Source organism: Streptopelia decaocto (assembly GCF_964273445.1).
Source record: "Streptopelia decaocto genome assembly, chromosome: 14".
In the NCBI taxonomy this organism is placed as follows: Eukaryota; Metazoa; Chordata; class Aves; order Columbiformes; family Columbidae; genus Streptopelia; species Streptopelia decaocto.
The window spans coordinates 4,700,219-4,725,425 of NC_138669.1; the positions used below are offsets into that span (position 1 = coordinate 4,700,219).

Below are 25,207 nucleotides of genomic sequence, written 5' to 3' on the forward strand. Positions count from 1 at the left end.
CCAGCTTGCTGACAGCCAGCCCAGCTCTCAATAATTCAGACTTCCTAGGGGAAAAATATAAGAAAATCTAAATCAAGCTTGTACTGTATGGTTTGAAAACAATCATTTGCAGCACAGGAGACTTTGAAAGCAAGCGTTTCACTCCACTGACATTGGATTATTCAGTTCTTTTCTGTTTATTTAGTTTTTTAAAAAAGACTGTTTGCTTATACCAGAGCTTAATTCAGAGTGTCACTTCAAGCAATCATGCTCATTTCCCCTCCAATTGTACTTCCCTAAGAACTGTTTGTAAGCAACTAGTTACACCTAGGGGACAGCAACCTGTTGTAGCGACACTGTATTATCAAATGGCATATCCAAACCAAAGGGTTTTTTTAAATAAAACTTCTGTTTTCATGCAGAAATGAAATGGAAAAGAAAGCATATGAAGTAGTGGTGGGAGCTGATAATCCTGAAGAGGATTTGCTCTCCCCTGCAAAAGGATGAGAGGAACGGTCTGAACTGCAGCAAGGGCAACTTGGCTGAAGAGAAGGAAGAAAGTTTTCACAACAGGGATGGTTGTGCAAGGGAGCAGGGCTGGAGCGACTGTGCAAGGCCCTGAGCAAGGGGCTCTGACCTTGCACTTGGTCCCAGCCACCCCACAGGCCCAGCCCAGCCCTCCCGCCCACCAAGCCCGGCCCTGTGCAGCCCGGCCCCTCACAGCCGCTGCCCCACGCCGCCCGCCCTCCCACACCCCGGCCTTGCCCACGCACGCAGCCCTTGGCCACCAACTGTAGTGCGTTTCTCCACATCAACACGCAACACTGCATCTTTACTTAGTATGTTTGAGGTTTTGCTTGGTTTGGTTTTTAACTGATTAAAATAGGGATGGCTAACCAGCAAACAAAGAATGGAAAAAAGATTATAGAATCACAGAATCATTTTGGTTGGAAGAGACCCTTAGGATCATCTAGTCCAACCATAACCTAACTCCAGCACTATCCCATGTCCCTCAGAACCTCATCTACGCATCTTTTCAAGCCCTCCAGGGCTGGTGACTCCAGCACTGCGCTGGGCAGCCTGTTCCTATGCTCGACAGCCCCTTCTGGGAAGAAATTGTTCCCAATATCCAATCTGAACCTCCCCTGGTGCAACTTGAGGCCATTTCCTCTCATCCTAGCACTTGCTACTTGGGAGAAGAGACCAACACCCTCCATGCTACAACCTCCTCAGATAACATAAAAGGAAAAATATCTGGAATACAGATCTAAGATGTCTGAAATTTTGGTTGCTGCTGTGATCTCAGGAGGGGCACATATGCAGCAAGACAGACAGAAACGCTCCTGGAGACAGAAAGACATTACACCAAATCAATTATAATCAATTAGCATCTCAGTACAACTGGATTTCATTTCGTCAATCTCGGCATTTAACAACAGTGTCATCTTCCCAAAGACGACCTGTTACTAATGCAACATAAGAATCACACTCCCGTATCTTTAAGATTTTGATAACAGGCAGCTGAAGACAAAAATCGATCACTGCTATTTGCAGAAGCAGATGCTGCTGAAAGATGACACTGCACTAAACGTGTCTGTGCCAAAAAGCATTTAACTTCCCAGTTTTATAGGGTTAGACTAAAATATGAACAGTTGACAGAAAGTGAGATCACAAGCATGGCAGAGAAGCGCCATCTACGAGAAGGTCACCCTGCGGTGACAAGAAAGGCTTCACCATGCATTTATTTTGGAACCTAAGGAGTTGCTTATGAAGATGGGCCATGAGAGCTCCCTGGAGACATTAACGGTCTGCCATTTAGATATGCAGTCATCTTTTTAGGAGCTGTATTAATTACACAAATGGAACATGAGAGCTGTGCTGGAGCCGGTCCAGCTGACTGCAGGTTTGGGCTGGCTGTGCGGGGCCAGGGCGCGGGGCCGGGAGCAGAAACCCCTGCGGAAAACTCACCGGTGCTGCCTGGTGTGAAGTCATGTTTAGAAAAGTGTATGAACATCAGTATTGTTGTGTGAGCAGGAGCTCAGAACAGCTCTGCAGGGATAAGCAAAGAGCATTCAGGTGAACTCTGACGAAAGCGGAGCCCTCGCTGCCTTAGTCAGATGTAACACCAGAAAAGATCCACTGGGACAAGCAGCATGGCCTCCGCTGTCATATACAGGATTATACAGCCCTTTCACACAGGGTTCAAGACCTATCGTAAAGCAATTGCTTTGCTTCACCCTTGCTGTTCTCCTGCAGTAATAAGCCCTCCCATTTCCAGTCTGAAGTTCATGTGTACATGCACTTGCTCTTCAGCACTCAAACCATTATCCTCTATAGTCTTCACCTTCCCTCCCTCCCCTTTTTAATTTTCTTTTTAAAGACTTCTAATATCCAATGTCATGTTTCATTTGGGTGGTCTAAATAAGCACAGATCTTTCTCTGACTTCTCAGGAACAGGCTCGGTCCCCAGCAGCCTTAGCAAGTTTCTGTCCGCTTTGGATTGAATTATGTAACTTTAAGGCTTAAAATGCACAAGCATTAAGGTTGCACAAAACAGCGCCTGATGATGATATGCAAGCAACACTTCATTAATATTCGATTTCAAAGGGAATTGCAGTTTTATTTGCTTCAGGCTATTTCTTAGAGATCTCAGATTAACTTTAGCAGCTGGACAACATAATTTGTACAGTACGAACAGGACCGAGTCATTTTATGCGGCAGAGCAGAGAGATGCCAATTTATTCAACCAAAGCAAAAAGTGCTCCATCATTACTGATTTCACCCCATGGCAACACAAGCTGCGATTTCCTCACATTAAAAGCAGACCACATAACACTTTATATCTATTGAAGATGATGAGGACAAGCCTTTCCATAATTACGGCCTATCTTAAACTAAATCAAAGCAGAACATACCTGACAGGTTCTGCTGTTAAGAAGGAGCTCCTAAATGACCATAAAAATCAACCCTAGGTATCCTAATTAATCTCTTTTAATTAATAAAAGACAAAGTGATTGAAGGAAAAAGCACCAATGCTCATCCAATAAGTAACTGAGGACTCTTTCTGAACAACGAGGAATCCTCATAGTAATGAAAACTGTTTAGGACTGTTACCTCCTTCTGGATCTCTTTTAGATAAAACTCAGAAGAGATTAGAAATATATAGCAGCTTTCTTCCTCCATGACAAATTTTCAATAAATAACTTACAGAAAACAACATGACAATGAACACTAATGAACATTTTTTTTTTTCCTGAAGCTTGAAAATCTGCTGGTAAAAGTAAATACAGTTTGAAACTTCTGCAATTAAGAGTTTATAGAGTTCTCCTCGTTCCTGCTCAGGAGGAAACCTTTATCCAGGGATTATTTTGATCTGGTAGGAAGTGAGTTTATTCTTAGAAGAAACGGGCAAGTTACAGTTTGCCTGTATGTGCAAATATACGCATGTGTATGGGACAGAGATATAATTACAAAGTGATTTACTACTACTCTGTTTCTTGTCTAAGTCTCCTGAAACATATTGCCCCTGTATGAGTCGATCAGTCCTGCTTCCCCTCTTCCCCGAGACAACGCTTCTGCCCAGAATAAAAACCAAAATGTCTCTACTTTCTATCCCCCAGCATCACAAATGCAGGGCTGCTTAATAGTAAAGTGTTAGAAACAGCAAAAATAGCTGTGTTAAAACACATACATCTCTTTTTCCAGTGTGTCTCTGAAAATGTAGATTTTATTCACTTTGTCTTAGTGTTAAAGCTTTGTCAAATATTCAGGACAACCAAAGGCATCCAGCTTAAGACCCCAGACTTCACTGTTCTTCATGCTTTGGGCTGCACAGAAACACCATTTCAATTGCTGACAGGAGTCCAGTACCACTGTTCAAACAGAAGAAACAAAACCCACAGCAAAAACCCCACAACAAAGTGACAGCGTATACAACTCCTCCCATCGCTCGAAAACACCGTCCGCACAGACACACAACTTCATGTTCTTAAACAAAACGTGCTGGCCACTGTTTAAGTCAAGTTTGCCAGCAAGGCTGCTATTAAGATAAAAGTTGAAGAGTAACACAGCTGGAAGACTTATCTGTGAAGATTTGCGTTCTCCACACCTCAAGAGCGGCAGTAAAACACTTCTGACAGTTCAAGAAGAATTGAATCAATGCAGGTGTTTATATAAACAGTGTGTCATTTAAATGCATAACACAAGGAGTGTTTTATGGTCCAATTATGCCTAAATGGACCAATTAATTCTAAACACAAAACTGTACCACTGGACATTAATAACACTGAGTAGTGGGAAGCCACTATGAAGAGCTATTATCTATGGAGAAAAACAGCCAATATCTCTGACATACACGTGATGTAGATCCGGACCAAATGTGGAGCTCTTTCTACGGCACCTGCATCAGCTGTTTGATAACACGCATCTGCACGTTTTTGGACGGTTACTGGTATTAAACCGCCTATAGCTACCTCAGCTACAGACCAGCACTACTTTATTCAATTGTAATATTAATGCAATCAAACAAACCATCTGCCACCCCTATTCATTCTGCTGTTTGTCTTGCAGCTTTTACAATTATTGCTTCACATGAAATATTACAGGTTAATTAGCGAAGACAAAAAGTTTCCCAAGTCTTGGCAGTAACACTTCTCTGGTTTAGGTTTAAGTGTCACCCACTGGGTGTCTCACAAAGCCACCAAGACTAATAAGCTTATTCTGAATCATTTTTCTAATAGGAAATTGCCAAGTTTGCATCTCAGCTCTTTTAATTTGCTAATGAAACCAAATCTCCCCTCAAAAGGAGAAATATCTTCTTAAAAGGACACAATTGTGCTTAGCACAACAAAACCCAAACCACTCCAACTTCATAAGAATTGAGCCTAGAATTTTTTATTGGAAACATTCACAAACTATTAAGAATTTTTGCCTACACATGACACTATCAAGGCAGAGGCACCAGCGTTCATCTCGACCCAGACAGCCCAACTCACACCACTCCTGGCCAGCCTGTGCTCTCCACTGTCCTTTTATTTGCTGCTTAAACAAGCAAGAGGCACTTTAACATAGAAAACAGGACAGATTAGAGCACTAGACAAACTTGATCCTATTTCACTTGGATCTGATCGTATTGCAGAGTCCAAGGAAGGCAACATGTTCATCTGCTTTACTGTAAAATTACGTTCCGCTCCTTAAATCCAAGATACAAATTCATGCCAAACTTCCACTATCTGAAGACCTACAGCAAATAACACACAAAAAAGGGTAAAAAATGCTGCACTATTTACCAGCACCCCATAGAAAAAATTAAAAAAACACATCATTTCAGACATATTCACAGTTCAAGAGCTACCCCAGCGCTCAAGCACAATGGAAACGTCTGTTATAACAAATGATTGTTCATCTGCAGTTCTTCAGCTGCTTCCACGGTTTTCCTGGAATAGTTTCACTGCAATCCATAAGTAATCTGTTAGCAATGGATTTATAAGTAAAATGTGTCGCGGCACAATTTAGTACCTGTGGTTTCAGGCAATCACTTGAGGGCTTTCAAAATGCGTAACAGAATGTCATAGTGACATTTTTAATGCTGCCTGAATATATATATTATGTTCAGCATATTATTACTGAATATATATTGAATGCCTAGAAAAATGCCAAGCAAATGAAAGAATTTAAGGAAACAGAATTATAGCTCAAATGACTACAAAGTAAAACTTCCCCTCCAATGTAAAATACTGGAACTTAAGAATGCTTTTCTTCTGAGCCTGAAAAGTCATTAACTGATTTATGCAAGAAGCGTTTTCAAGGCTATTGGAAGTTGTTTACTAGAGATGTCAAAGACAATCCTGTCTAAAGTGTCATATTTCAAGGCCCTATAAACAATTTTTACATTAAAAATAAATAACCAAACCAAAAACTGGTGAAGAGATGGATTTATTTTCCTAAATTAGGAGGAACACAAGCTCAGAAGCCTGTAGTTAAAAAGCCCAAGACACCCAGGGAGGCTAAATTCTCCTACTAATGCCATGCAAGATAAAAAACGGAACTTTTTTATTGACTTAAACCAGCTTTTATTGTGACTCATAACACAAGCTGCCAAATGAAATATAGACTTCTTTAAAAATATGAATCAATGAAGCTTCTTCAAACTCAGCGGTTTCAATCAAGATTATTACATTTATATTTGAGATTACAAAAAGAACTCGCTCCAGAGGGTTCTGCAGCAGGCTGATGAGCTTTATAGTTAAAATAAATTTAACTGACTGTTAAGAGAACAAGACTATGGGAATGGTAAGCTGAAAATGGAGCTATAGGCAACTCACAGGAAAGGCAAGTTGCTCAAAGATGCTGCCTCATATTGTGCCTGAGAAACAAACACAGAACTGCTCTGTGCAGCTGCAAGAATGTCAGTGTTGTGCTACAGGGGAAAGAGAATAAGGTGTTAAAAAAAGTTAAGTTTTAGCCTGGTACAATTATTTTCATCAGATTTCTTGGCATTAAAGCTATTAAAACGCAGTGTACCATGCAGCAGAGCGAGCGCTGGGGGCAGCTGGGTGGTACTGGATGCTGCTGAACGGAACCCCTCCACGTGAAAGCAATTCCAGCCTCAAGCAGCACTCGCACCCAGGATCTCCAAACGATTCCTCGGGGCTGCGGAGCCGCTCGGGCACTCCTGATGCACACTCAGCTTTGACCACTGGCACACGGCAGCGGTTGAAGAACAGAGTGGTTTTAAGAAGTCTGAAGTCTAAGGGGGGATAAATAAAAACTCGACTTTCTAGCCAGAGATCTAGAGGTCTTGGAGCTTGTTCTGGAGCTCCCTCTTGAGGTTACACACTACACTATGTTAAAGACATCACAATATCCTCATAACTTACTCTATTCAAAAAAAGAGTATGTCCTTGCAAAAGAGATACTATCAAAGGTATCTCCTTAAGCCTCTGTACATTACTTCATAGAGAGCATTAGATGCTTTTGAGTTGCAAGTGCTGCCATTTGCAAGTGCTGCCACTTGCATGTAATATAAAAGATGGTGAGCAGATAAGCACGTTAACACAGGAAGAAAAACTGAAGAGATGCGTTATTGCACACCTTTGGTAGCCAGAGCATCACAGCCAGCACAACCTCTGTTACTGTGAATCATGAAATGGAACAGTACACACGGATGATGAGAAACTAACGGTGTTGCCTATTTGTAAAGCAACAGCAACTTCACATGGTTTATTTAAGCTGTTAACATTTCCCCCTCTTTGGGCAACCTTTTATGCTTCTCAAAGTGTCCACTGTCTCCTTGCTGGAGTTACCTTGCTCCACAAAACCCCACAGCGTTCCGCCATCATCTCTGATGCCACAAGTCACTACCTGGGCTGACATGTTTAGTTTTTAATGTCCTGAATCCATTTGGAAAATTCCTTTAAAAGGTTTTGCTGAAATGTCACTCTGGTCTGTTCGAAGAAAACAGTATCTTCCCACAAGCTCTGCAGAGCGCCACATGGAAAAAAACTTGCAACACAGAAATTCCTCAGGATTTTTTTTACTTCTCCCACAATAGCTGAAGGTAAAAATTCAGATGGCCAAGGAAGGCTCTGGAAGTAGCGCAAGAGCCAAAAGAACAAGGCTTGCCTAGGACGGTCACACTTCACTAATGCTGAGCCACCAACTCAGCACTTTCCTCCGTCAAACACCCGCACTGTCCAACTGAGTCCCCTGTGACCGCCCCATCAATGGAACAGATTTCTGTGAGAACACATAATTGAGAAAAGATTATTCTCTTCTAGCCAGACTTTTCCAAGGAGGCTCTCCCTCCGCCTCTTTAATCAAAAGAACTTTTTTAACCCTTTTCCAGGTCAAGCTGTGAGCTCTTCCCCAGCCTATCACGGATCAAAGTCACATCATCTTAAATCTCACATCCTATGGGAAGGCTTGCAGTTTCAGCAAGCTTTTCTATTTTAGGGCAGAATAGATTTCAACTTGAAGGTCTCAGAAAAGCTACACACAGTCTATTCAGTTGTCGTTACCAATTAAAGTAACACTAAAGAAACACACAAGTCTAGAAAGATGCGAGCTCCTCTCACTGCATGCCTTTGTGTTTTTGAAATGTGCAAAATATTTGTAATTTCATAAATTAAGCCCTTAATTTGATGCCTCAGTTCTGAAACAGAATGCCAGGTTATAGTCAGATCACTTTCTAAAGCAACACAAATATTTACCCTGTGCTAGAGCCTCCACCTAATATTCCATGAAATAGACAAAACAGACAAAAAAGAAACAATTAAAAAAACCCATACTAGGTAGAATCAGATCTCATTTGATCAGCACAGAAGCTTGTGGAAATTGTGCACAACTCACCACCTGTCCAAAGTGCAACACTGGAAAGAACGGCTTGAAACTTGTACCTAGAAAGGGTCTGTCTACTGCCAGAAAGCATTGACCTAAGAGTTTTAGCTCCCTACAACAAAAAGACATCACAATAGGATACCAAAAATATCAAAGCAGCCTGGGAATACATATCATAGACCACATTAGGTGCAAAGTCATATTCTGAAGTTAAAGGTGTTCACTTACTTTTCATGGTGCCCTCCTCCTCTTCCTCTTCTGTGTTGATGACCATTGTACCCAGCTGGGATTCCAAGGTGCCATCGTGCTCTATCATCGTGTTGGCTCCATCACTCAACGTGTTGACAGCTCTTATGGTACCAGTTTCATCTCCGCTCGCCCTCACCATGGTGCCTGAATCGCTTTCATCTTCTTCCTGTACAAGGGTGCCATAAACACATTTTTACTGATGCTGGTGAAGTCACGTGAGGAATGTCTGTATTCAAGGACACTCGCAAGCCTTACTAATTCTGAGATTTTTTTTTTTACAAATACACATAGAAGCGACATTTTGGTTTTAGGCACTTAGTTCTCTCCCTGTCATCTCCAAACAGGTACGGAAAAGTCTCCATAACTTTTCTGCCAACGTGATAAAGAAGAGAATAGATAAATCACAAGCAGAAGCTTCTCAATGGAAGTCATATCTCATTTCAGACCTAGTGACCTGTCAGAGTACATTACAACACTCAGTCATTAGCGTTTCTACTAATGTTGCCAGTTTTAAAAGCTGAGCCAAGCCCCCTATCTCAAGTGGTGCAGTTCACTGAGGAGTCATTAATTATTAGAAGGCAACAGCTCTAAATTTGGAGTGCGTGTGGCACTGAAGAGGAATGATCACCCTGGTTTTTAAGAGTCTGTCTTTAATGTGTAGGTAGTTTTACTTGCTATAAACTTCAGAAGCACTGAAGAAAAATAAACTGAATTTACAAATCTTTAAAAAGGAATTAAATCATTGAAGCCCAGTCATTTTTTCAGATGAAAATTCTTTCTTTTTATCTTTCCATTTGTTAATGGGTGTTAATATTACAGAAGTTAGAATTAGTGCTGTCAAGACTCAAGAGACTGGCTTGAGGAAAACACAAGCTCCTGCAACAAATTCTGGTAGGACAACTCCCTGGCAGGTGGTTATGTCAGCCACAAGTAGGAGTTTCATTAAGCGGTGTGTGGTTCACTAAGTATATATTGTCACTAGGATTTAATGAAGAACAAGGTCAAAACATCCACAACCTGTTTAGATTCTTGGAAATGTGGACCAGGTAACCAGCTAAAACAGAAGTAACTTCCTAGGTTATATTAATATCTGCTCTGTCAAGGTTGTCTATATAATTTACTTCCCAACCTCAAAACCAACAGCAAGAGGAAGAGAAAACCACACAACATGTTCATGGAGGAAAAGTAATTTTATGTGGAGATGAGTGGGTGAGAGGAAGCAATAAATTTGTTATCTACACATCATTTAACAAAGGACTGCAGCAGAAATTTCTGCGGCGCTTGGGGACACTTTTCTCTAGGAGACACGGACTAGTGAAGCTTCAGGAAAACACACACTGACAGAGACCGCTCAGCTCCACTGCACAGACACCATCTCTCAGCAACGTGACTCCAGATCACTCAGAAATGAAGGAGAGACGGTCAGGACAACACTCTTAGAGTCAACGCCATGGCAACATGACCAGTAAAGTTACTTCCACACTGAATAAACAGGTGGTCCTAAACTGGAAAACCAGACCACCAAAGTCTTCAGCACAGACACTGTGGACCATGCTACTCAGGTCTAACCTCTGAACGGGACTGGCACACAAAGCCTTTTGTTGCCCATTTCATTTGTTCGGGTTGAAGCAGGCAGAGGCTCATAAAACAGTTTCCAACATGCTTTCCATATTCACATGCTGTAACCACTGAAACAAGGAGCCCGAGCTTAAATTCACAGCAACCCCCTGAACACTTGTCATGCCCTCACCTGAGGTTTCTGTCGGTTGCTCTTGTGTAGTAGCAAGTTTCTATAAGGGGGGTTCTAAAGCACAACAATAGTAAAACAACATAACATACTTATATCATAGCGCATCAGAGATGATATAATTATTTCATACTAAGAGAGCAGTCTAAGACCTGAATGTACAATGAAAAATACTCATTACTGCATAAATAATATAATTTAACTGGGAAAATGTATCAAGTCTTTTGCATACTCTACTTCATAGACTTATTCAATCACAGGTCTCTAGCTGCACTCTGAGCTCAACAGTAAGTCATACATGCTGGGTATCCCACTCCAATATAAAGATTGAGCAGAGATTAAGCATCGGGTTAAGCAGTCGAAGTAGAAAATTCGAGAATTAAGTCTAATCCATGGATGATTGGACAAAATATAAAAAACAAAACCCAAAGCAGCTAAGCCTTACGAAAGGAACAACGGTCCGGACTTTGTACACTTTTACTATTAAACACTCACTGAATTTTCTTCATCATCTTGATCTAGTTCACGCTGTTGTGCCTCTTGACGTTTCAGCTTGATGTCCATTGCTTCATTAATCAAGTCTCGCAGAATTGACACTCCCTTGGCACTTTTAACAAATGGATGCTGAGAAGTATTTTAAAAACAAATAAGCACTGTGTCCAAACCAAGACATAATAGTAAAACACTGCTACTATGGCTTACTTCCAATGAAAATTAAGGTTTAACTCAATACCTAAATTAATACCTCACTAAAACAAAAATCCAATACTTCTGTTTGGCATTAGAGGGAGACATCGCACCCTCCAAGAAAGTACAAAAAACCTCTAAAAGCCAAACAAACAAACAAAAAAACCCAGAGAATCCAAAGGTAGGAAGCAGATGTTAGACTGGTTCTTAGAGAACTGAAAAGTTGGAAGTTGAGTGCAAGATTTTTTAAATCAGATATTAAAAAGTAAAACGTGTAGTGAGAAGGAGCACCAAGAAATGAAAGTATCACCTCGGACAAGCAGCACTGCCTACCATACTGCCTCTCTAGAGCTTACGTTATGGGAAGAAAAGGCAGACCTGCAGAAGCTGTGTGGCAGTGGCACGCTGCTCCGGGCTCTTCACGAGACACTGTTTTACAAAGTCTGTGAAGTTGTCTGACCAGAGCTCTGGTTTCCGGAATGTTGGAGGTGGGTTGGTAGGAATCATGAAAATTGCCTAAAAACAGAAGAATATTCCAGATTTCTAAACAACATTTAAAGCTTTCCAACAGTACAACATATATACACTGGTACTAAACAATAATAGACATTTCAAGTTCACTGCTTCTGAAGAATTTATGCCAATATCATACACAAATTTGTTCAGAGGAATCGAGTAGCAAGAAACAAGACTTTCCTCCGTAGGTGCTTACACCTCTGTCTGAGCCATTACATGCCTCAAATGGTGTGAACTGGCCATTTTTAAGCCTTAAAAATTTGTCTTTGCATTAAAAAAAACCTGTTTTGGATAATACAACTGAAAATAAGTTTATTCACACCCAACACAGGGAGCTGCAGCTATGTCTTAACAGAAGATGATTGCAATTTCCCTTCTCATGCAGATTCTCCTTCTCAAAGACTTGTTTTTAATTTAATCAACACTACAAAGAACTGACAGAAAACAAATCATTTACTCCAAATTAAAAGCCAGATGGTACGTTGCTGTGTTATTCAGCCAGCTATAATAGCAAAATCTTTCCAAACAGCAATACATTCTAAAAGGCCACAGTGCTTACCCTCATAGGATGAATATCTGCATATGGTGGTTTGCCTTCAGCCATTTCTATTGCAGTGATTCCCAGCGACCAGATGTCTGCCACACAATTGTACCCAATTTCTTGAATCACTTCTGGAGCCATCCAAAATGGGGTCCCTATAACTGTGTTCCGCTTTGCCATGGTGTCCTGAGAAGAAAAGCAGGACAAAGAGCCAGACGATGATAATTTTATTAGCCACAAACATTCATTAATGAATCATCACCCTAATTATCTTCCACTTGCACGTCTGCACATTATTAGACTCAGCAGGACTGGGATACAGAGGGCTGCAAAAAGAATTGAAACGTGCTTATGGAGGTTACAAATACCCTAAATAAAACAGCAAGTGCAATTGCAAACCATTACTTTGGTATAAAGCTTCCACAGAGGAAGCTCTGCTCTAACGTGTTGCTGTTTTCGTATCTCATTACATTGACGTAAAGTGTTAAAAACCAGTTCAGAACGATTTCTCAAGGTTTCCACAAGCGCGTCACACTCACATACAAGTTGAAAAGGTAAACTGGGGTGTACACAACCATCTTGGTTGTACTTACTGTAAGTTGTCCTGCCACTCCAAAATCTGCAAGTTTAGCATGTCCCTCTGTGTTTAGCAATATATTTCCAGCTTTGATGTCCCTGTGTATTTTCCTCATAAAATGCAGGTACTCCAGTCCTTTCAGGGTTGATTGCACTATTGTAGCGATTTCCTCCTCTGTGAGCTTAAGAAAAAAGAGAGTTACTGTCAACCTATCAGTTGCTGGGATGTAACACTATGGTGTTTCAGTCTGTTTCCCTGAGATTCAAGAATTAACCATTTAATTGCCTTCACTAAAGTTGCCATATTAATGGGAAATCAGTTAGCGACTTACAGCATTATGCAGTAGAATTAGATTATAAACAGCACACACATACACACATACCATATTTCACATACCATAACCCTTTCTCAACTAATTCTTATCTTGCAAGACATATTATTTTACTTAGTGTTTCTTTTTTATTTCTAAGGTATTTGCCAAACAAGCCAGAGTAGAGTCTGTTTTTGGGAATCAGTCTGGCTTTTCAGAAAGCCAAACCAAAAATCTACTTCACTGCATTATCCGGATAACCAAAACTTGATCAATGTAATCAGTTTTCTCATTTTTCAGAGGAACAAAGGAACTGCATCCCAAGTTATGGCCAATGCTTGTGTCAGACATTGAACATCACGACAATCATGCCCAAACTGTTCAGTTTCCTTGAACCACGGACACCCATATTTCCCACTCATACATTCAAAGGAGAAAGGACGTACAGTTTTGTTTCGTAATCGAATAATATCAGACACAGATCCAGCGCCGCAGTATTCCATGACTATCCACAGGTCTGTGTTCTTAAAATAGCTGCCGTAATATTTCACCACATGAGGACTACAAAATGTGAGAAAAGGAGAAGAAAACAATGGGTCAAATACCAGTAACCAGCATATCTAAACAAGTAAAGTGCACTGCAGAGCCCCTAAGTAAGTTTTAGAAATTCAGAGCCGAAGTGCCACTGAAACCCTGATCAAAAGTATTCCAAACTGACTGAACTGGCACAGGGCTATGCACCCTCAGCAGTGCTTACCTGACCTGTCAGCTGGTCAGTTCAGGGAGCGAAACCCCCTGAAAATAAATCCTAGAGAAACAAGGAGCAATCAGCCTTTGATTTGGTTTAGCTCTCTGAACTGGAACACAACAAGGTCAGTGCTGCGGCCAGCAAGAAGGCAGGACAAGGGAATGAGAAATGGACCCTGGCACTAAAGCTGCTGCAGAGCATTTGCAACCAATGGAAACATTAAACAAGGTCCAAAGTTTGCTAGAAAAGTGCTACCGTGTTCAGTAAGAGGACTGTTCCCCCACTACCACAGGCACGCACTTGTTTCTAAAATTTAGTCCAGGATGTATTTTAGGAATCCAGTACAACCTAAGACTGCCTCTCACAGTCAGTTATCTGGCTGCCCAAAAAGCAAACAACCCAGAAAAGCATATCAATCCGAATAACCATCTCTCCTCTGGAAAAGGTAAAGTAGAAAATGACCAGAATGACTGTTCCTGATTTTGTGGGAATGGAGGTAAGAGACAAAAGTGCAGTTGATCTATTCTCTGCTGAATATTTTCTAACAAAAAACTAGAAAACTAGAAAACCAAAGTCAGTGTCTTTCTGCTTGGACAGAAAATGTGATGCTCCAGTGATTCACTCCCTCTGCTGTTCATAACCATAAGGTCTCGTTTTAGGCCTTACAATGTTAATATTAAATCTATTTTAAGAGACACTAGTAATGGTTTCCAAGTTATACAGTAATATTTTTCACAAAAAAATTATTTTAAAGCTACATTTTTTTGTCTGCCACCAGTCACCTTCATCTAAAGTTAGTGAAAGTGAAATGCTATAGAGTGACTGGGTTTTATATTGCTAATGTAATTTATTTTAAATGGTTTTCCATGCCTAAAGTGCATCAAAATAGTGCTTCTTAAGGCTAAATTCATAACGCTAGGAGAAATTAGTATATTTTAAACTTTCAGCCCAGGACACAGTTTGAGAGGAGGTCCTCTGCACCCATGAGCTCTTCATTAGCCAAGTTGTTACAACATCTTTTGCCATGAGAAACGTGCAAAGGCAGCCCAGAGAACCAGCCATCAGGTTATTCCGGGGATGCTCAGGTCAGCAGACGACTTGCACCGCACTAGAGCCTGCACCGGCAGGAACTGGGGAAGGACAATTCTGCCACCCAAGCAGGTGACAGCACGTAGATTATACACATGCAAGAGCAGCCATGCATTAGTGGCTCCTGTCCACGTGCCCCTTAAAAACAAACCAAAAAACCTCTCCTAACAGTTTTCTACGGCCATACCAAAACTTGTTTAGAAATCATTAACCCTTTGGACACAGGAACTGCTGTTGGAGAACACAATTGAGTTACCACTGCTCAACAAGCGATGGCATGTCAGGAAAACTGCAATTACTGCTCTTCGCTGGCAGCAAGTGCGAGGTCATCTGACTTGGCTTAATGCTCCTTGGTGCAAGCCACTTTTTTGTTGTCTTACTTTTGCTTGGATTAACACTACCCAAATGGTCAGTTAACATGACTCGGTTGATACGAGGTAACTTGATCATATCAGTCCAGCCTTTTAAAAAATATTTAAGGCAACATCATGGCTTTTATTTGATTAAATGCTAGATCATAAACAACACTTTTCTTTGCATACTGATAATGGGTTTTGCAGTACACACTTACCTGTCACATTGCTGCATTATAGATATTTCCTTTATAATCTCTTGCAGGTCAGATTCCACAGGAACTTGTTTAATTGCAACAACTTGACCCGTTTCTTTATGAATGGCTTTGAACACACTGCCATAGGAACTATGAAACAAAATATTATACACTAAATACAATAACATTTGTAGAAATCCAAATGTTATGGTTTTGCTTCTTGCAGGTAAAAAATTAACTATCCTCCCACCAAAAATATTTTGTATTGCAATGTAAATAATCAGTCCACTAGCTTCTAGACACTCTAATAATATAAATAAGTCACGGGACACTGAGACAGTCAGAAAGGAGCCAAATATTGTTACACTGCTCACAGCTCTACAAAGGCCTTTTACACAAATCCAGCAAGTGTAACTCTCTCCTTTTCCAGCTGCGCATCAGTAAGAACTACGGCTCTGGTCAGAAAGGTTTGATTGTTCTTGTCAGGTATTGTCTGTCTTATTTCCAACTTCTTTACTCACATGAGCCACAGAGATTTACAACTCATTTTTTTCAAATGAACTATTTAAGGCAGCAAGTGTCACTCACCGAGTGCTCCCACGCTGCTCTGCCTTACCAAGTGGCACAATGCAGCACAAGTTCATTTCCACCACGTGGATCTTTCACAGGAGGTACCAGGGATGAACAACAAAACCTCCCGAGTTCCCACAGAGCCCCATCAACTCCAGACTGGCATTTTTCAACAATGTTTTAGCTCCCTACTGCTGAACAGTAAGCTGTTTGGATAAGAGAACTTATTCTAGGCAAAAAAAAAAAATCTTTATTCTGTTACTAACCACATAAAATGTTAGTGCACACCGCTGCAGTAATAGGATCGTGACAAAAGTGAAAAATCAGAGACCACTGAACATGTACCCGTTCCATGGATTTGTTCTTAGAGAAATGGACATTTGGCACATCGCAATAGACTACATACCCTTCTCCAAGCTTCTCCAATACATCAAATACTTCTTCAGGTTGTTTGGTTAAACTGTCTTCATCTAACTTCTTCAGCTGCCTGTATAGGCAAGAACAGAGAAATTATTACATTTAATTTTATGGCACTTTGGGCTTTGCTGAAACAGAAGAATCAACAGCGCCATGTAAATGCACACAAGGGTTAGCATGAAGTAAATTGATTACAAGGTAAGTTTATCTCACCTGACCACCAGATTGAGTGTTATTATTATTTAGTATTATTATTATATATTACTAGCACCCAATAGCAAAAGAGGACTGGGAATTACAGAGAACAGAATACGTTCAGGCACACAAATCTACAGTTCTTCTTGGTGGAAACGCACCTCAGGACCTATACGCCTGTGGTCAAATCCCAACACAGCACTGCGGAGTCTCGCAGTGACTGCACATACCTGCCCAAGTTCAATATCTTGAATGGAAGGATATGGACTAAGGCCATGCAAAAGGGAACATCATCTCCCCTGGTGCCCTGGAATATGTGTGGACTACATTTGTGGGGAGAAAGGAGGCAATGCCAATCTCACTTGCATGCTTTTAACATCAGAAGTTCAGATCTTGACTGTGGGCCTGTATATACACTATGAAAATTCTAACAGGAAAAAAAAGAAGAAGAAAGAAAACTGATATCTCTTTAAGGATCTTAACCCTGCTTGGTCCATCCCTCTTCAATGCATTGCTGGTAAGTGTCAGCTGAAATACCTCCTAGGGAATGCAATGTACTGGGACCCCTTTTTCAGCTCCCCTCACCCCCAGTACAACTTCAAGGAGATTCTGTACACAAGGCAACAACAAGATCAACCACATTTGTTTCCATCCTCCTCTGTCACACTGGAGAGCATTTCGCCAAGAAACCTCTTGAAACAGCCAAGGACGGCATCAAAAAAAAGTTCTGAAAACAAAGTGTTTTATTGTCGGATGAACAGTATGCAACAGCTCCAAACAAGCGCTCTTTTATTTTCGCATGAACTAAGAAAACAGTCTGAAACAAAAACAAAACCACAAAAAATGCACAAACAAAATAAATTTAAAAAACAAAACACAAACCTCCAAGCTCCCCAAACCAGCTCGTGCTAGTTTTTGAAACACAGAAAATTCTGAGTCTTGGAGTTTTCAGAATTTACTGGTCTCACAGCGAGTAGGGCTTGAAACAAAACGAGCGTGGGCACCTGCAACTGCAAATTAGCACTGAAAGCTCTTACTGCTGCTATTAAAGATCACAACTCCAGCCACAGGAATGCTAATTCTGATACTAAATACATTTTTTTTTTCCTCAATTTCTTCAGAAACAGGGTGAGAAACCGCTCATTGATCCCTGGCTATTATGTTTAGGTACAAAAGCCATATAGGAGGAGCAGCTCACACATGGAGTACATACAATGGCTTCCTGCAGCAAAGGAAACATTATAAAGAAGCAGAGTCAGGAAGTGGTGAAATACTGAAAGTCGTCACTGGCTTCCCTGCAAAGATAAGCACTAACCCACAGAATGTTTCTTGTCCTTGTGAAAATGGGGAGGGAGGAGGTGTTGGAAGAGAAGGGGAAAAAAATACATATGTATTGGTGACTACACAAGCTGCCATTTCCAAGGAAGCCAAAACGGGCAATGCAAGAGGCAGATCCTTCTTGCTGAAGTTAAAATGAGGCCTAAATTCTAGTAAACAAGGGGTTTTCTCATAATAAAACACAGTAACCAGACAACAACTGCGCTTACATCAAACTACCTCATGTGTGCTGCAGCCCAGGGCTGCAGGTACCGTGCACCACCCAGCTCGCCCAGCGCACTCGCTGCTGTCAAAGGCAAACTCTGCTGTTTTGCGGTGTGTTTATACAACACAGACAGAACAGCAACACAAAACAAGTTGTTACTCAGATCTAACCCGAATCACCTTCCAGTTAAATACCAGCAAAAACAATTACAGAATAAAAACAGACGTTTTAATTTTTTTAACGGAAAATACATTGCTGTTTAACAAAATAAAAGAGTATGTCACGGAGGAGAGGAGCCGGCAGCCTCCCCGGGACGCAGCTGCAAAGCACCGATAGCATTTTGACAGCCCGACCCTTCATTTAAACCGCTGCCGGTCCCCACCCACTCCCCCCGCTGGGGGGCACCGGCGTGTCCGGGACCAGCGCGGGGCAGGGGGGACTGGGCACGGCACCGGGCCCGACGAACCGGTACCGAACTCATCCCAAGAGAGACTGGAGCAAATGTCAGGTTCCTGGGGCTCTGTCATTGCCCCGGAGAGGGGCAGCACAGCCCCCGGTACAGACACGTCCACCGGCGTGAGCTCCGGTACCTCCGTTCAAGCCCCTTTCCCAGCACCGGCGCTCGATGCTGTCACCGCACGGACTCACCGGCGCTGCCCGGCTGGTCCCGCCGAAGGCCCCGCTGCCTCTCCAGCCGCTGCCCGCACCATGCGCTCAGTCCCGCCGGCTGCCCCGCTCCCGCCGACACCCCTCGGGCCCGGGACGCGCCGGTGACAAGAAAGACGCGGCCCGCACAGGGGCCGGCCAGGTCGCAGCAGTCCCGGTCCCCGCGCGGATACCCCCGTTCTACTTACCGGCGCGGGTTCCGCAGCTGCACCGTCTCCATGGCGCTGCGTGGCGGCGGTCACTGAGCCGGGCACTCCCTCCCTCACCCCTCCATCGCCGCCCGCCGCGCCGCCGCTTCCGCTCCGCCACCGGAAGCCCGCGGGGAGCGCCCGCCCCGCCCCGCCAGGCGAGGGGTGTGGTCTGAGCAGGCCCCGCCCCCAGCGGCAGGGGCGTGGCCTCCCCGGCCCGGCGCGATGGCGGCGTCCCCCGGTGCGCTGCGTCGGGCCGGTAACGAGGAGTTCCGCCGCGGGCAGTACGGGCCGGCCGCCGCGCTCTACACCCGCGCCCTGGAGCTGCTGGAGGCCGCAGGTACCGCGCGTCCCGGGCCGGGCGGATGGGGGGGGCGGGGCAGGCGGAGCGGAGCTGAACCGCGGTCCCGTTTGTGTCCCGGCGCAGGGGAAGCCGCCGCCGAGGAGCGGAGCGTGCTGCTCGCCAACCGCGCCGCCTGCCATCTCAAGGACGGCGCCTGCGGCCTCTGCGTGACCGACTGCAGCAGGTGAGCGGCGGTGGGGCCGGGGCGGCGGGGGTGATGGGGCCCGAGGGCACCGGGCCACGGGGGTGGCCGGGCCGGGGGGCTCGTTCGCTCGCTCCCGCCCCGCGAGGGAGGCGAGACGGGGCTGGTGGCCGCGCCGGAGCGACACCGGCCTGGCCGTGCCGTGCCCGATCCTCCGCGGCCCCCGGGCTGACCTCGTTCCGGCGGCTCTGTTCCCTCCACCCAGCGCCCTGCAGCTGGTCCCGTTCGGGATCAAGCCCCTGCTCAGGCGGGCCGCGGCCTACGAGGCCCTGGAGAGGTACCAGCTGGCCTACGTGGACTACAAGACCGCGCTGCAGGTGGACTGCTCCATCCCGGCCGCGCACGACGGCGTCAACAGGTAAGGAACGCCGTGCCATGCTCTGGGGTGCCACCGGCAGGGCTGGGGACACAGCAGCTCGGTTTGGCGCTCCCGCGAGCCTTGCTGTGTTCCTGCAGCCGTGTCGGGAGCGAGCTGGGTCCTGAGCACATGGGTGAAGCGATTGAGGATTCTGATGCTTTGCGCAAGGTGCAGGCTTGGCCACGCTGTCTGCCCTTCAGGATGCTGGCTGAGGGCTGGGAATGAATTTCCTGGGACAGTTTCTGCTTTGCTCAGTGCCTATTTTAAAACAAATACTTAACTAAAGGCTCCAGCTCCCTGTGCTGACTGAGTTTACAGGCTGCCATAGCCCTTTCCTCCTCCTGGAGCTGTCTGCTTCACCGCTTCCCAAGGGTGAGGACTGACACGTACACCTCTTGCTCCACTGAGCACTGACAGCTCCAGCCCTCGTCCTCTGGTATTTTTAGCCCTGCTGACATGAAGAAGCTCCTTTCATTAATGGCCTGCCTGTAGAAGGAGCTTAGTTTAGATGCACGTGAAGGGGTTAGTGGAGATGTGCTGTTCTCAATACATGAGCCAGGTTACAAAGCGACCGTGCTGGCTCCTGCATGTCCAACAGACAGCATGACCACCAGCCCTCTCTTCCAGGATGACTAAAGCTCTGCTGGAGAAGGATGGTGTGAACTGGCGCCAGAAGCTCCCGCCAATCCCCACCGTCCCTGTTTCTGCCCAGACAAGGTGGAGTGTTCCTTCTGCCGGGGCCCCCGGGGCAAACACTCCTCCTGCAGCTGCACAGCGGGCAGGACCAGGTGAGAACGTGCCCTCGAGCCGGGCACAGAGCCCTGCAGCACACAGGGGCGATGAACAAGGCAGCTGCCAGGCCTGCTCAGCCTGTCAGCAGCTGGGGCCTGGAAAACCCCGAGCCTGGTTCTGCCAGAGCCTCTTCGGTTGGTTCTGGATCCTTTGATGTCTCTGTGTCTCGTCTCTGGTATGGGGATATTTGCTTTTTGAGAGGCTGCACTGATCTTATCAGTTTTATAGTGTTCTGTATGCTTTCTCACTGTTTCCAGACCAGGCTGCTGCTGGCACTGAGAGGGCTCAAACTCTGAAGGCAGAAGGAAATGAACTTGTAAAGAAAGGAAACCATAAAAAAGCAGTTGAGAAGTACACTGAGAGTTTAAAGCTCAACCAGGAATGTGCGACTTACACCAACAGGTACTGCTCGGCTCTTTGCCCAAGTACTTCTTCGCCCTTTATAAAAGCCACTGTGGTGCTTCCAACAGAGCTGTCTAATGATTGCTCCAGGTGGTCTTCCCTGTAGCTTGTATGAAGTTCTCTGATCGGGTACTGCGAAAAACCCTTGGAGACACTCAGCCTAGGGCTGCTAAGGGATTTCTCCCTTTAATATTTGCCTGCCAGGACTCTGTTTAGTGTAAAGACTCCTAAGGCCACTGCAGGAAGCAGAGTGTAGTCTGGACTGGTATAGATAGGAACCTGCATCCTTGAAGTACAGGTTCTTATCTTTAGAGCAGCTTACTCTAAAAAATCCTCTTTTTCTCCTTTTTTTTACTTTCAGACTAAAAAACTGTTTCCTTTTTTCCTTCCTTTTTAAGTGAAACAAACTTGAGCTCAAGAAGAGCCTCATATGTGATGTAATCTTACAAGTCTGGTTTAGAGTCCAGCTTTGTGCTACGCAGAGCTTGGCTGAGATCTGTTGTGTGTGTTGCAGCAGCAGAAGCTGCTTTTAGCTGAAGATCTCTAACCTGGTAATTGCGTTTCAGAGCTCTCTGTTACCTGACTCTGAAGCAATACAAGGAAGCCGTACAGGACTGCACAGAAGCTCTGAGGTTAGATCCTAAAAATGTTAAGGCGCTCTACAGGCGTGCTCAAGCACTTAAAGAACTGAAGGTAAGTCAGGAGTTTTTGAATGGTTTTAGGCTAGGATTAGGTGCCTGTTCATGTTTGATCAGAGCAAGAAATGCCATTTAGAGCTCGTTTCTGTGCTAGACAATGTCTGCCATCACGTAGCTGAGACCTGTGTGGACTGAGAGGGGATTTTCTTTCATATCACTATTTGCTGGTTGGATCTTGTGAGTTTCTCAGCACCAGGTCCTGGTTTTGGAGATGCTGGAAGCAGCTACATGTTACACTGAGCTCTTTGTGTCTGGTGAGAGATTCTCTAGGCAGTACTGGAAGACTTATTGCATTTCTGCTGGACTCAGAACCCTCTTGAGTGATGAAACTGTCTTCTTAGCCCTAGCTTAAGCGTATTTTAGAACAGCTACATTAATGCTAGTGCTTAAGCAATTATACAGGGGGAGGCACAGGCTCAGTTGTGTTATGGGTAGTAATTCTGCAGCAAGAGCATTAGACTGAATTTTCAATGTACTAACACTTAAAAAAATATTCTCTTTCTAGGATTACAAATCAAGTATTGCCGATATCAAGAGCTTGTTGAAAACCGAACCAAAGAACACAGCTGCACTGAGATTACTGCAAGAACTGAACAAAGCCTAGGGTAACCAAGCAACAAGGAAAGCTTTGTTTTCCACTGCAGAAGAAAGCATTTTCCCTTCTGATGTTGTTACAGGGACCAACCTTAATGCAGGATCGGTATTGAAATCTATCGTCTACTGCTGCTGAGATGTAACAGGTTCTACGCCAGCACAATGAATGTTAAGACACACAATCTGTATCAAACTCTATTATCTGGCTCTAAGATCATTCAGAGTTTTAATGCCTCTCCCTGTGAGGCATATAGGTGACCTTCCCTGACTGAAGTCAACTTGGCTGTAACTATTGGCCTCAGGGACTCTTTCCATGTTGGTTAAGATGCATGTGGGGTGGCTCTTTCTGAAGAGCTACAGACAGATTATTTTTTTTTTTTGTCTTTAACAGGTGACAGTTGTGCTACATTTGTGCTGCTATTAATCAAATAAGGTTGCTGCAGGAACTGCTGCAGTTTTCCTGGCACCACATACCATTGTGGTAATACAGGCACAGTTACTTGCACAGGGCTGAGCTAGTTTTGTCTCCCACTTGATGCCTGCTGGCCCTCAGCTGAGTTCCTGCTGCTTAGTGTGGCTGGGCAGACCTTTGCAGTAGCAGCTTTTTTTGTTTTTAATTAGTCTGCACATTTAGGAAAACAGCAGCAATTTAAGCCTGCCTTGTTACACTGTGCACTACTTCTTTTAGATTCTGGGTGCTTGGGAACTTTACAATTGTTTTTTTGTGGGTTTGTTTGTTTTGTTTATTTTTTTAAAAACCCCACTTTAGCTCCTCTGTGCCTTTTGGAGCAGTTGCTATAGGATGTTACAGGGAGCAGGATATGCAGTAAAATCCCAGATGAGGTCTGGCTTACTACTTCAATGCATGTTTATATTTACCTGGTATGATGGCACTGACTTAAAATGGTGGATAAAGAGAGATTTGGATTTATTCTATGAACCATTAAAGCCATGTTTATTTTCACTTCAGAGCTGTGTTTTTTATGTGATGGATGGTATAGGGGAACTGGAACACTTTAACCACTTCATACTGTCCCTCCCTTTTTGTCCAAGGAGTTCAGCCACTGCTGTCCAAGGCCTTGCTCTGTCAGATGGTGACAACACATCAGTGTTTCTCACCACTGATCACACTGTGCAGGGGTAGAGTGCTTTAACTGGTGAGTCAAGATGCTGGACAACACTAGACCTGCAGCAACTTAAACTCCCTGTATCTCCACTGATCCTTGCCCGAGCTCCCAGCAGGCAAGGGTGATGGATGTCAAGGTGGGGAAGCGCAGGCCAGCGGTACAAAGATAAGCAGAGGAAGGTCACAGAATACAGGAGGAAGGCTCATTTCACTTAGTGAAGAGCTATCCTTTTAACAGCCCTCCTGTGATCTGGAGCAGCAGATACCTGCCCTGTTCAACTATTCATGACACCTCCCAGCAGCAGCAGCAGCATTCACCTCTCAGCAACACATTTTTGTACCTTATCTCTGAGACTTTCCCCAGCAATAACACCAGGTAGACAGAGATGAAGCACAGCAACAAAACACACTGCTTCAAGCCCAGAGTCATTCTCCTCCTGTCTCCTCCTCTGCTCCAGCAACCGTGCTGCTGGAGAGCTTGTCAGCAGCACCCCTTCCAAAAGGCACAGCAGCTACTCCAAACAGGAGACTCCAGCTTCACATTTGCATTGCTGCTCCTCCCTCCCTTCCCTAAAGGCTCAGACTTGCCCAAAGGGGATAAGCAAGGGAGCTGAAAACTTTCCAGTATCCTCTAGTAAACATGGGGATCCAAGCCCCAACTTCACCTTTTCTGATAAACATTTGAAAGACTCTGGTCCTTGTTCCTGTCCTTTTTTAAGCTATTTGGTGTCCCTGTGTTCCTGCATTCCCTCCAGCTCTGCAGCTGTCCCCTCTGGCATCAGAGGTGGCGTCACAGGCACATCTGAACCAGCCCGTTACACCTGAAAAAAGAGTTGCAGACAAGCTGGCCAACAGCAGAATGAAGTTTACCTGTACAGTTCCATTCCAGCTTCCTGTATGCATTCCACTCCTGCAAATATACATCTTTCCTCTGGAGACAAAGCATAAAAGCTTCCAGCCAGTTACACTTTGGGAGAAATAACTTAAATGAAGGTCCTGTATATTAGTTAGACTGAAGTCCTTTATAAGCATCTCACTGAGAAGGAGATACTTCGGTAGTGCACAGTTCAGGCACCAACTATGAGGAAAATGAATATTTAAGGAGGTTTGAGGAAAAAATGTCAAAAAAAAAAGCAAGAAAAAGGAATGATGAAAAGCCCCAGGGAAGAGTCTCAACTGAGCAGACACCACACAGGAGCAAACATGTGATTTGTTAAAATGCTGGAAGGAGAACAAGAGGTAGGAGGGATAACTCTGCAGTGAGCTGAAGCGAGTGTATGACCCAGCACAGCAGGAAGATGGAGAGAGCAGCACCAGCACCCAGGCTGGACAGAAAGGCGGCGGGTAGTGCTGGTGAGGTGTGATCCTGCCAGCGGGAGCCTCAGCAAGGTCAGGTACCAAAGGAGCCCCTGGGGACAGAAATTCTTAAGTAGGAAGAACAGAGTGGTAAGTCTAGGATGACAACAAAAACATGGCCTGGGAGAGGCCCAGAGAGCAGAACAGAGTAATAATGCATCCAAGCTATTCCATTCACAATGCAGTTCTGAATGTTTCCAGGCCCATCAGCAGCTCCTTGAATTCACTGGTCAGGAACATACATTGGAGAAGCAGCTTTTGATTTACAGCTACTCCACAGTACCTCAAAAGCTGGGTCGTGTGCACCACAGACACATACACAGTGTGGTGACCAGCAGAAGACACTCAGTGTACCAGGTCTCTCGCAAAAGGAGAATCACAGGAAGATGATGCTTTTGAAAAGGAAGTTCAAAACGTCTAGCTAGAA

At 44.2% G+C, this 25,207-nt stretch overlaps 2 protein-coding genes across 2 annotated transcripts in view; one reads left to right on the top strand and one right to left on the bottom strand.

Annotated features, from left to right (window-relative positions):
* STK4 (serine/threonine kinase 4) overlaps positions 1 to 25,207 on the bottom strand; it is a 55,351-nt gene that overhangs the window by 22,710 nt on the left and 7,434 nt on the right. Inside the window, exons 2-10 of the mRNA XM_082065152.1 lie at positions 18,910 to 18,972; positions 16,307 to 16,387; positions 15,352 to 15,480; positions 13,390 to 13,504; positions 12,650 to 12,814; positions 12,075 to 12,242; positions 11,378 to 11,515; positions 10,808 to 10,936; positions 8,545 to 8,731 (exon numbers count right to left, since the gene is read on the bottom strand). Coding sequence (XP_081921278.1) covers positions 8,545 to 8,731; positions 10,808 to 10,936; positions 11,378 to 11,515; positions 12,075 to 12,242; positions 12,650 to 12,814; positions 13,390 to 13,504; positions 15,352 to 15,480; positions 16,307 to 16,387; positions 18,910 to 18,941 — 1,144 coding nt within the window. The 5' untranslated portion in view covers positions 18,942 to 18,972. The remainder of the gene's footprint in view (positions 1 to 8,544; positions 8,732 to 10,807; positions 10,937 to 11,377; positions 11,516 to 12,074; positions 12,243 to 12,649; positions 12,815 to 13,389; positions 13,505 to 15,351; positions 15,481 to 16,306; positions 16,388 to 18,909; positions 18,973 to 25,207) is intronic.
* On the top strand, positions 19,114 to 23,267 carry TOMM34 (translocase of outer mitochondrial membrane 34). Its single transcript, XM_082065471.1, has 7 exons — positions 19,114 to 19,249; positions 19,337 to 19,436; positions 19,660 to 19,812; positions 20,440 to 20,600; positions 20,862 to 21,006; positions 21,573 to 21,699; positions 22,210 to 23,267. The coding sequence occupies exons 1-7, from the start codon at positions 19,135 to 19,137 to the stop codon at positions 22,306 to 22,308; spliced, it is 900 nt and encodes a 299-aa protein (XP_081921597.1). The 5' UTR covers positions 19,114 to 19,134; the 3' UTR covers positions 22,309 to 23,267.

What these genes read in the sequence shown, in the direction of transcription:
- TOMM34 (XM_082065471.1), top strand. Translation starts at nt 19,135, where the DNA reads ATGGCGGCGTCCCCCGGTGCGCTGCGTCGGGCCGGTAACGAGGAGTTC. An exon ending in TGCACAGCGGGCAGGACCAG is followed by an intron (nt 20,601 to 20,861) that starts GTGAGAACGTGC and finishes CACTGTTTCCAG; the next exon opens with ACCAGGCTGCTGCTGGCACT. An exon ending in AAGCACTTAAAGAACTGAAG is followed by an intron (nt 21,700 to 22,209) that starts GTAAGTCAGGAG and finishes TTCTCTTTCTAG; the next exon opens with GATTACAAATCAAGTATTGC.